The 12538-nt window shown below is 42.6% G+C and overlaps 2 protein-coding genes across 2 annotated transcripts in view; both read right to left on the bottom strand.

The window, feature by feature from the left end:
* Positions 1 to 1687, bottom strand: part of ramp1 (receptor activity modifying protein 1) — a 112874-nt gene extending 111187 nt beyond the window's left edge. Inside the window, exon 1 of the mRNA XM_028808027.2 lies at positions 922 to 1687. Within this exon, the coding sequence (XP_028663860.1) occupies positions 922 to 979 (58 nt within the window). The 5' untranslated portion in view covers positions 980 to 1687. The remainder of the gene's footprint in view (positions 1 to 921) is intronic.
* A 4505-nt stretch (positions 1688 to 6192) lies between these two features.
* The window catches only part of LOC114656800 (RNA-binding protein 44-like), a 31983-nt gene continuing 25637 nt past the window's right edge, over positions 6193 to 12538 (bottom strand). Inside the window, exons 11-12 of the mRNA XM_051930321.1 lie at positions 10301 to 10532; positions 6193 to 6519 (exon numbers count right to left, since the gene is read on the bottom strand). Coding sequence (XP_051786281.1) covers positions 6274 to 6519; positions 10301 to 10532 — 478 coding nt within the window. The 3' untranslated portion in view covers positions 6193 to 6273. The remainder of the gene's footprint in view (positions 6520 to 10300; positions 10533 to 12538) is intronic.

Here is a 12538-nt window from a genome sequence, read left to right as displayed (position 1 = left end):
GTGACTTGCTCAGGGTCACACCGTGTCAGTGGTGGGATTTGAACCCACAGCCTCCCAGTGTCTTAACCATTATTAAAAAACCTTTTCAAAGCCCGAAGAGTCCTTCCAAAAACGAACGGTGTCTTTGGGATGCGACGGTTCAACGAGGCCAACGCACCACCCAGTAAAACGCATTTAAAGAGCCGTCCTGTTATAAGAGCGCGAAAGTTCAAGAATTGTGCATTCAAATCGGTCGCTCTTCCTTCTCATTTCTTTCAGTTTACTTTCTTTAAATGTCTTCTGCCCATTCCCGTATGTTGTGCGCGTCCAAGACGATCCCGAATTGGACGGCCGTCCATCACGGTGGAGATTTGCGCGCATGCTCATTCACTCACTCACGCACGCACGCGCACTCGCTCACTCACTGACTGACTGGCGACGGACCGGCTAAGGGTTTCCGCGTTAAAACCCACGTGAACAGACAACCCAAATTTGTAAAATTTATAATGGGCTCGCGTATTTCAAATAAGAATAACGCAGGATAAGTTCTGTTTTTTTTATCTGTTAATGCCATTACGAATGTGATATTATTTGGTATGGACTGCCTTGGGGTTGTTCCTGTCTTGCACCCTATTGTTGCTGAGTTCGGCTACACCGACCCCTAACGCTACCCCAAACCTCCCGAGCTCGTATCTCGAAATGGACGCGCATTGGCCATTCACTCACTCACTGACTGACTGACTGAATCGGGCCGGACCGGTTTGGGGTCTCCGTGTTTAAATCCACGTGAATGGGCAAAACAACTGTCCGCGGGCACCGGCAGGAAAAGTGAGGGCATGCGGTGTAACTCGTTATGCCAGCAGCGCTTACATATACAATTCAACACTCGCGCGCGCCCACACAATGCTAGTCCCCCAGCGATGTCCGGACCCCCACACTTACCTATCACAAACCAAACGAGCACCTGCTTCGACGACAGCGGCGGCTGATCCAATGCCATGTTACCACTTTTTTTTTTGTTATGGTCTTCTGCAAAATGTCACATCAGAAATAAAAATCCATACGGGGGAAATGTTTTAAAATCCATCGTTCCTCGAAATCCAAAGTGCCGACAAACAGAAATCCCCTCCTTTAACGTAGAGGAAGTTTTAGAGGCAAAAAAAAAAAAGGTGTCCCGGGTGACGAAACAGAAGGAGACAACCCTTGCCGAAAAACTTGCGGAGTTCCCGAGAATGTCAGCGCTGCTCTGCTCGTGCACCTCGCACCCCTGCCGCGCCAAGCTGCCCTGACAGATTTGTGGTGCGTCGCAGGGAAGCCGCGCTGAGGAGGAGGAGGAGAAGAAGAAGAAGAGGCGGCGAGCGGCAGCTGTGCGCGGGCAGGCTTGGGGGCGCTGCGGGGCCCATGCGATGTGAGGCGATGCGGTGGCGCGCTTTGCGTGAGCGAGGGAGGCACAGAGCGAAAGTATCAAGCGACGAAAAAAATAAACCAAAAAGTTTATCCGGTTATTTTGACATCCGCCGCAGAAAAGGCGACAAGCGCAGTCCGTTCGCGGTCACCGCTGTGCAAATGCCGAGGACGAATTTACCGCTCGGGTTTCATTCAGTCAACCAGGAAAAAAAAAAATAATCTGCGGGGAGCTGGAAACTCCGCCGACTTCGGTAAATGACGACCTCCGTTCAACGAAGGAGTACCAATTTAGAGTCGCCAATTAAAATAATGTCGCCCTGGAGCTGGGCGGGGCAGTGGGTGGCGCTGCTGGCTCGCGAATGTCACTTTATTAATGTATAGCGCCCTTCAGTGAGCGATGGCGCTGTGACAAGTTCTCAGAGAAAACAAAAATAACAAAACTTAATTAGTACAACCGAATGTGACGGTTGGTTTAAACAGGCAGGAGTTTAAAGCGGATTAACATAAATGGAGCCCAGTGGATCTCAAACCCTGAGGCTGTGGGTTCAAACAACCCCGTGTCACCGTCGGCATGTCACTTGTGTTACAAGACGAATGAAATTGCAACCAACTGGATTGGTGGCGTCAGCCTAAAATAATTATTGAAGTGTTCTCCTCTTGTTTGTGCCCGTGGATTTTAATCGGCCAGCTTGGACTCTCGCCCTGTTTAGAGTTTGATTCTTGTCTTCTAACCAGCACTCAGTGGGGTGAGGGTCTCAAGACACCCACTGCAATTGATACCCCCCGCCCAAACAATTACTCCACAACCATCTATTGCCCCTTCAGTACTAAGCCCCCAACACCCCACCCCCTCGGAGTCATAAGCGCGCCCCTCGAGTTACCAAAACGACGCCCGAGGTGTCCGTAGCACAAACGGAGCTGGGGAAGCGGAAAGGTCCGGAGCGCGCACTCGGTATTATTAGACCTAAAGGCCTGTGTGTTTAAAAGAAGGTGGGTGGTGGGGGTTTGGGGTACCCCTCGGTGACCGTGGCACGCGCGCCCCTTAATTTTCATACACTCTAAGCGGCCGCCTAAACAGTCAGATTGATTGGCCGGCTCTGGGATGGGCGCAATAACAATTCACCACAACCAATCCGAACCCCCCAACCTTTCCAAAGAAAAACATTCAGCACAATCGATCATGACAGCCCCCCCCCCCCCCAAAAAATATTGATATAACGGTTTGGGGGGGCTAACGAGTTTTATGTCTGAGTTCAAAGTCCCAAGCTCCGACACTATCTGCCAGCAAACGCGCTAAACCCGCCATGGTGTGACCCTGAGTTGGATTGATTGGCTTCGGCAGAGTTGTGCCGTACTAAAAATTTGGGGAACCTCTGCAACTATTGCACCCGAACTGTAATTGAGCAGGGGTCGAAGTATTATAACTATTGAGCAATCATATAGTGCCTTTCAGATCTAACTAACTTCCCTTGCCGGTTGTCGGGCATTATAAAATACCGACCCACAAAGCACACTGGGTAGGGGGTCTGGCGTGAACAGTCCAGAAAGGCGCTTTATTAGATGACATGGTCGCCCTTTCAGTCTTCTCACCTGCCTGTGCGCTCATTCTGAAGGGAGGCAGACAGTCAGAGTGCCGCACTGGTTAAGGCTTTGGACTTCAATTCCATTACTGACAAAGTGCGACCCTCAGCATGTCACTTCACCTGTCGCTCCAATTTAAAAAAATAGTAACCTACTGTATCTCAAATGTTGCAGGTCTCCTTGGATAAGGACACCAGCCAAGTAAGTCATTACATCCACCCATCCATTTTCCAACCCGCTGAATCCGAACACAGGGTCACGGGGGTCTGCTGGAGCCAATCCCAGCCAACACAGGGCACAAGGCAGGGTGCCAACCCACCGCAGGACTCACACAAACACACCAAGCACACACTAGGGCCAATTTAGAATCACCAATCCACCTAACCTGCATGTCTTTGGACTGTGGGAGGAAACCGGAGCGCATTAAAAAACACTGTACTGTATAGTGCCATGTAAGGGTGTGTCCGATAGAAAAGCGCGCTTGTACCCTAAAACTGATTTCTATTAGCTGAGTGATCGCAGTGTGAAGCGCCATACGGTTTACGTTCTGGGTGACCCTCAGCCGACTGACGCTGCGTTGTAGTCGTTTGTTCTGCGGCGATGCGGTTATTTGTTAATTCACCGATTTTCCCCCATCCCGCTTAAACTAACTATCAGGGTCGAAGGGGTGTATCAACAACATTAGTACTGAGCGGGAAGAAAGCCAAACGGGACACTACTCGGTTACACATTCGAACCCACCAACACCGAGCCGGGTTGAGACGTGTAGAGAATTCCCACGCGCGCGCACACGAGGACAACGCGCAGACTGTACGGAGGCAGTGAGCCATTTGGAGGGCGGCGGTGCTTAAAACGGGACCCCACGGAGCGGTAAAGGCCGCCCAGATTCCAATACAATCTCTCAGGGATTAATAAAGTAAATCAAATCAAAATCAAACTGCATTCGTGTAACATACACGGCAGAATTCACATTGAGTTCGCAATTTGTGGAGAGAATTGGGGGATCGCGTTACCGACGTGGAGCGGAGTAAAGATGGCAGTCTAGAGCCTGCTCCGGGTTAGCTATTCTGTGTCTAGAAGAGCTTTTTATCACTCATCATTACAATATACCGTCAAAAGTATCGAATTTAAACTCCCTAATGGAATAAAAGAGTAAAGAGATGATCCGTCGCGCATATCAAGCGTCCCCTTTAATAAGTATTACGCTGTAGTGACAAAACAGTATCAACCGGTTATCCGCATTTCCAGGATAACGGGATTTATTGGGGGGGGGGGTTTGCTTCAGAAGCGCCTGTTAAAAAGGTACCGAGCCCCGAATATTTTCGTTTTTTTTGTGTGTTTGAGGTTTCTTAAAACTTTGGCCCCAGATTTTTAGTTCGGTAACGTACATGAATACAGTCATATCGTTAAGTCCCCTATCTTTTTGTGATTTATAGCTAAAAACGGGCATGAGGCAGCCGTCTCGGTCCTGAATTTATGATCGCGCAGATGAAGGGGGGATACCCGCTCCAGAGACCCTCTCAAGAACTATTCGATTAATCCGAATATGACATAATGGGGGTAAGACTCAAATCCTAACGACGTGCCTGTGAGGAACAAGACGTCCTACCGACGGTAACTTCATTACAGGTTGAACGAGTGCACCGGAGGTCAGAGATGGCTGACCCTAGTAACATATTTTTCCTCCTCTTCATCTTTTCCCACTTCAACGTGGGTCGATGTGCTTGATCAACCTTCTCCATTCTGCACAGTCCTACGTCACTTTCCCAGACTTTTTCCTTCAGATATTTTACTTTATCCATTTACCTCCATTTTGGCCTTCCACGCTCCCTCTTTCCCACGACACCTTTAAATACTTGAAACACTCCTGGCCAAACATGCCACTCAGAGCCTGGATTAGAATTAAACCCAGACCTCCAAAACTAATCCCATGCACCGCTTCAAGATACAATTGAACATTTATTCCATTTCACTTCTCTCCGTTTTAACTATCAATATAATAAAACATACGCCTTCTTTCTTCGTTTTGTTCGTCATCTCCACCTACTGCCTTAACCGTTACAGTCGTACGTAACCTGCGCTATAAAAGGTTATAGTTTAGGTTGCAAGAGTTATGAATTTTTCAAAGCCTCGAGCACACATTAACCTCCGCCAAGGGCTTTCTGTCATCTTCAGTTTAAAGCCTACTTTAACAACGTTCAATTTTTTAATAGCTGTTAATTATTAAACCCTTTCTTTCACGCAGTTCCTCTTAGGGTACTCTGCAGAATCACAGGAGGGATATTTGGAGAAAAAAATAAATTTTTATATATATAAGAATAAAAGGTGGGGACTTGTGGGGGAGACAAATGAAGACATCCTGCTTCATGAGCACCAAAACTGAGATGTGCCTCTAACGCCATCTAGCGGGCGGTACAAGCAATAAGATGTAAAGATTCTCAAAAGAAATTCAAGTTTTTATTTTCATGTCCGATTTTTTATTTTCTTACACTCTGCTAGAATTTTTTTAGTTTGTCTAATAACTATGGATAATTATACTTTGCTGTTTTGTCCGATTATGTCATGCCTTAATGATGCTTTTTCTTTCTTGCTGTAAATTATTACTTAACCTTGACTTTTAATATTAACTTCCTTTTTATTTCATATTGAAAACTCAAGGCAGGCCCAAAGGGGAAGATAAACCTCAGGAGGGTCCTGGAGTCTTCGGCCCAATGGACGCCCGACGCGTGGAATAAGGCTGTAACATAACAAAATGTGGAAAAAGTGATGCACTGTGAATACTTTCCGGATGCACTGTATTTGCCACATTTTAGCTGTAATGACCAAATCACTGATAAAGACTTTCTCAAAATAGCTAAACAAAGGGATATACACTTTATACAAAAATATCACACTTTGTTTGAGGTCAAAGAAAAATCACTCAAATTACTAAATATTTAACTATGGAATTAAAAAAAAAAAATGCTTACCAAGTAAATTAAAGTATGTAAAAGCTGAGCATCTAATATCTATTAAAGAAGAGATGACCCACTCATCCAGTAATACACTACTTAAAATAAATTAAATTAATGAATGATGTTGCATAGAAAACAAAAAAGATTTATTTGTGAAATTTAACAAATGTAAACAGCACTAAAAGAGAAAAAAAAGTTTCAGACCTGGGGAAAGAAAATATTCAGCAAAAAAATACAGACATAACTTCAAGTGCTTACATTTTTCCCCTCATTTTTTTAACACTACAAAAGTAACTTATTATCAAATAACAGAAATAAGATAAATGGTTAATGCAGTCAGAACAATTTAAATTCAAGCTAATGATTTGTACAATTTTGCAGATACAATTTCCACAATGTTACTCAAATATAAACCATATAGGCAGCCTTTCAATTCTTTTCTTAGGCTTGCAAGTGTTTCAGTAATCTTCTGAAGCTCAATATCTGGGTGAAGTTCAACTAACTTGTTCATAATTCTAGTATAACTTTCATAACCAGTGTAGAGCACATCCAATGATCTCGATACATCTGAAAGTTTCTGTCGTTGCCTCTTCACTGCCTGGCAGGTTAAAGTTTAAAGGGAAAAAAAGATTAAGTTAATTTCAATGACTTAAGAACACAACCTCTTTATAATTGGTTCAAGGCTTGCTAAATTATAAAATTAAGTCATATTTGAATCTTACAAATATTTGGGATAGGCTAAGAAATTTCAAGATTGTTTTCCTTGCATAAAATGTTCTCAGTGTTAACTGCTCTATTTTGCAAAAGTCCTATACTTTGATAAAGCCACGCGTGGTGTATTTGTAAATATGAGCTCCAAGGTAAACATAACGGCAACATAGGATTAAGCTGTTTTTCTCAGGCTAAAAATATTGCAAAATTAAGGTGGTTTATATATATGGAAGATACCAAGAAATAAATTAATGCATCTAATAGTATTGATTACTACTATGCATTAGTTGACTGCTCAAACCGTGCTATATGCCGCTTTCAGTCCATTCAAATTGCTGCTGGAAGAACTCTGACAAGAACTACGTAACTATTGTTGTTGCACCTGCTTCCAGTTAAGCTTAAGGCATCTTTCAAAATCCTCCTCCTTACATGTAGAATCAAACATTAAAAAGGAAAGGCTCTTTCTTACATATTAGAACTTACCAATACTTGCCAATCTGAGCATGCATTAATATCTCATGAGGACGGCCTACTAAAGATTCTAAAGATTAACAAAATAACAATGGAAACTCGAGCTTTTAGCTACAGAGCCCCAAAACTGTGGAACAATCAGTCTGCTTATAGGCGATGACCTTTCGATCTCCTCTTTTACATTTTTGAATGATTAGAGCCGCTGACTTGCTGTGCACATTGTATTTGTCAGTCATTTGTATAAAAAAACCCATTACAGTACAATCCCTCGTAACCGGCCACCTCGGGACTGGGTCCATGGCCGGTTGCCGTTTTGGCCGGTTAATCCGACGTATACCTATTTTCATGTACACAAATATTTCTAATATTTCTATTTCTGTTGTACTTCTTCAACATTCCTGAATAAACCATATCCACAAGGCTTCATCCATGATTTCGCACAGGTTTTTTTCTCGTACGACGACTGGACAGTGTGGTATAGCGGGTCCACAGCTCAAGTCAAAAAGGCCACTTTTTTAAATAAATAATCGCCACACGTCCCTGTGATAAATAGATGCGCGAGGCGGCTAGGGGGAGAACAGGAAAGAACGGGAGGTTAATGGAGAAGGAAGCAGGAATAGGAAAGCCAGTGCAGGAGAGTGAGAGCAGATTCAATGGAGCAAAGACAGGCAGCTGTGAGGTGAACCCCTGCAGAGAAGTGTTTGACCGTAACTCTGTGGGGCTGAAGAAAGAGGTCGCTCCAGCTGAGCGATCACGGAGCTGGAGTGACTGGTATTGAAGACAACTGGCCGTCAAAAGGCAGCGGCAGTCGTGGAGGCTTTGGGCTGGTTTTGCCCCAGCGTGAGCACCCTGGCCGCTGGGGTAAGAACCCAAGTCTCGGTCCTGATGGAGCCCGACACAGCCAGGGATTGGAGGGCTACCGGATCAATGTGGAAGGCACCTGCACGTAGGGCGACTCCCCTGCTGCGAAGCCCGATGGGAGAAGCAGGGGAGCCACCAGGTAGAAAGAAGGCGGCACCGTGGAAAGTTCATAAAGGAATATGTAAACGGAAATCACTCTGGAAAAGAAGGAAGTGCATACATATATAATATAAAAGAACTCAAAATAATTTTTTTTTTTAATCCTAACAGGCCGGTTAATCTGTTGGCCGGTTAATGCAAGGTCAGTTAAGAGGGATTGTACGGTGTAAAGCAGTGTTAACACGTCTCTATTGTTTCTCTTCTCAGTGTCCTGCATTTTGTGCCACTACTCTGCCTCCAAGTTGTTTTCCTGCCCATCAAAAAGTCAATTGAGATACTGGGAGCCTTGGAATCGGAGGATGGAAGGACTCCAAGTCTGTGCTAGACTTAGTTTAAGATGAACTGCAGAATGCCCAAGAGGGTGTGAGTGGCCAGTTGGCCTAGGTCTGTAGAACAGTAACAATGTCTGACTTGGCCTTATGATTCTTTGCTATAATTAATCATGGACTCTTCGGAGATTTATTTCCTTCAGGGATGCCACCGACTGTTTTCTTCTTTTCCACTGTCAGATGACATGAGTTAAACAATGATGTCAAAGGACAGATATTGTTAGGTTACAATTTTGTTAATTAGTTTGGAACTTTGCTTTACTGTGTATTCCAAGATATCTATCTATATCTATGTGTATTAGATAATTAATAGAGTTTATAATTGCATTTTACATATGAACTTGTTACAATGCTATGAGTCAGCATTCAATGAAGAGTGCTACAGAAAAAATAAATTAAACTGAAATGTTTAAAGCGTCAAACAGAATCAATTTCTTTTGAGGTACATTTAGTTATACTTTTGTATTTCCACTAGGAGCACAGGCAGGTGAAGTGAGTTGCTTACAGTGTAACACAGTGTCAGTAGTGGGATTTGAACCCACAACCCCAGGGTTTGAAGTCTTAGGTCCAAAGCCTTAACCATTACACCACAGTGCCTGCCAATAACATTAACTTTTGGTTAAAACTCTACAAATACCGTATATAGAAAAGTTCTCAGATCTAAGCTCCTTGGATGCTACAGTTTCTGTGGTGTGTTGAGTGTGGGCACAATGTAAAAAAATACTCAAAATTAAAAAGGCAGAGTATGCAAGAGAGCAGACTGAGGTGCCACAACCCAAATATCTTTTTATGAGTCACTCTTGGTAAGGATACGGTAATAATAAAAGGACTTAGGACAACATGTTTGATTAAGTCAGTGACACTCACTCATACCAATCTGTAAATATATGGTAAAAATATGTAAAGCTCATTCAGATTCTGGCGCTGTGAGATAAGAGACAGGAATGGCAGGTCTACAATACCTGGAGAAGCGGGCACAGAAGCAGCTTCGGGAACAGCAGCAGCAGGGACACACACACACTTAAGAGCACTTTGAATACGTCTCTTGGGAATGTCAGCTGGGTCTGATACATATTCGACCAAAGAAAGAGTGGCATGCAGGTTGCCTCTTACTCTGGGTGAGCAAACTGAGGAGGACCCAGGAGATGTGGACAAGCAGGCAAAAAGGGAGACACATCTGGGAATACTGGGCTGAACTCTCACCCTGGGGCTGAAACATGCCACCGAAGAAGAAAACCGACAGAGTAAATGCACAGCTTGTTCTCCTTTTAAAATGTATGAATGTAACAATTTTTTGCTTGTTTTCCTTCTTAAAATGACATGGATATGCCGTTTTGCAATATCTATGTAATCGCAAGATGTGGATTGATACGCAACAATATTTTTGGGTAGAAAAGGGGACATTTTGCAAGTTTTAAGGTTTTTCTTCATTGAACTCCTGGACCCTTCATCTTCACTATAAAAGGCAAGAGCAGGCTAGATATACTTAAAACATATGTAAAATATTTTACTTTAGAACATAATTTCACATGGCAAATAATTATACGCCATGATTATAAAAATAGCTTCAGCTTGAAAAATACCAAACTTACCCTTTAATAAAACTTTCCATTATAAAATCTGTTTAATTCAATTGAGGGACCTGCTGTGACACAGCCTACCCTGGCGGCACTGGGCGCAAAGCAAGAAAATATCTTTGACAGAGAGGCAGTCTATCTAAGGGAAAAATCACTGTACCACCATGTTGTCTATTAAGTATATCTTTATCCAGATAAAACTATAGAGTCATATGTTGCACCTGCATAACTAAGACAATCCTAAAAAATAATATAAAGCAAATGCAATTACCATACTAGCACCAACTGTTGCTCCAGAGGAATGGATATATTTGGAAGAAGAAATCCTTTTGTCTCTCATTCCATACTCGTCACCATTTTCACTCTGTAGAGCCGAGTGTTTCCTATATCCCAGAGTTCTAACGATGCTTACATTAATGGTTCGACCATGCAAGCGCTTCCCATCCATTTCCGTTACTGCAGTTTCTGCTAAGCTTGTATCACTGACACGGATGAATGCTAACCTACTAAAGCAAAGTAAACCAAAATTGTTATTTAAATAGAATATTATTTTTTCTTACATTTTGTTAAAAACATTTGCAAAAAGATAACTGCATTTATTTTAACGGTATAGAACAATTTATGTTAAAGAAAAAACACAACCAGGATGATTTATTTTATACCATTCCTTGCAATGCCATAATAGACTTTCACAGTAAAAGAAAACAGGTTCTGTTTGAGACTGCAGAAAGAAAAGTTTTAAAATGCACAAGATCCTCTAGTATTTGAATAGATGATTTATCAAATTTTGACAAAGGACATAAGCAGCACTTTCAGTAATGTGAAGGGATAAAACCACTTTTACACAAGTATTTTTTTTGGAACTAAAGTCTCTCTTTTAGAAATAGTTGCTTACTGTTTTATTTAATGAATAAAAGTTCGCATACACAGAACCTGATTGTTAAACTCTACTCAAACCAGCTGGAATACGGATTATGAAAAGATTTGTTTGTTGCAGATGGAAACATTACACTAGATTGTGACAAGATTATACCCAAATGTGACAGGAGACATGGAATGAAGACCCTATATCCTCATTCTATACTGTTTTGAAATGAATAACCCCCTCCCTTCACCACTACATACAATTTCCACAAAAATGCTGCTGCTACACTAATCTATTAATCAATTTCACAAATGCCTTTACCCATTTATGAAAAAGACCCTGAGGCACTTGAACTACTCTTAGTAGGAGCAGCTGCTCATCCCTTATCAAAAGAACAAGTAACTTTTTTCCTCTTGAGAGGACATTAACCTCAAATTATGAAGAGCAAATACTTGTCCTGTGGACCCCCCCTATGAGAACCTTTCCAGAATGCACTGGAGATTACACCCTAACAAGGTCAAGAGGACAATTATTTGCAGCTATCAGAGATGTAGCCTTGAGCTTTCCAAATCTAAGCTGTGGCTGTCCAACAAAATCAGGAGAGGTGAGAAGGGCAAATGCTTGACAGAGTCCAATGCCCACACATCTCATACTCTGATGACACAGGAAAACAATAATCTGCAGAAATCCTATGACTTCAAGCATCTGTGAAAAGAGATGATCCACTGTTTATTGGCTACGATGGAATCCACATCAGTACTCTTAGATCTGAGGTCTTAAATTCCTTCAGCAATCAGATGGAATAAACAATGCCTCTGGCACTGCCTTCCTCAGTGAACAGCATATTCAGCAAGTGTAGACTTGCTCAAATTGATCTTTCCACCTCTCAACAATATTATACATTATGGCCAAATTATCCCCAACATTGAGGCAAATAGCTTGGGCAACACCCTGCTTTCCCCATACAGAGTCGCCGACTGGTTTGTCAGGGCAAACATAAAGCTGAATTAAAATGATTTTCCACGGCCGTGCTAAATTTTACCCACATGCACGCTTTGATCACAGCTGCAGCTGAAATATTTTTAGAATGTCAGGCCCTCGCAATCAAATTTGGAGACCCTACTACTATTATTATACAGGAGGCCTTTTTCTTCAACTTGTCAATTCCAATTATTGTTGGTGGCCACCAACCAATCTTGGAATAGCTTTTACAAGACAAGTCCAACAACCTTCTGGTCACTGCTGTTTCCACTACTGAGGCCATAGCCAGTTGGACTTTTCAAAATGCAGGATAAGTTCATACAGCAGTAACAGAGACATTCACTGGTGTTCCCCAACACACCATCACTTTTTCTTAAGGTTTGTCAAAATCTGTCTATCAGGCACTCAATCCATCTAAGCCAGCTCAATTTAACGACAACTTAAACTTAGTCAGGGAGTGTACCCAGATGTGGCATGTGATGGATGGGCTGACATCTAGTCCACGATGGATTTCTGCATTGCATTTTTACTGCCAGGATAGGCTCTGGGGTTCTGCAAACCTTAAAACTGGATCACAAATGGTAAGAAAATGGATTGATGGAAGGAAGTTAGTTTTTTGTATAATCTTTCTTACATAGGCTCAAAACACGCATTATTAATTTT

Source organism: Erpetoichthys calabaricus, chromosome 8, assembly GCF_900747795.2.
Source record: "Erpetoichthys calabaricus chromosome 8, fErpCal1.3, whole genome shotgun sequence".
Classification (NCBI taxonomy): domain Eukaryota; kingdom Metazoa; phylum Chordata; class Cladistia; order Polypteriformes; family Polypteridae; genus Erpetoichthys; species Erpetoichthys calabaricus.
Note: the sequence above shows the minus strand (reverse complement) of the source record. Positions and strands in the feature narration are given on the sequence as shown.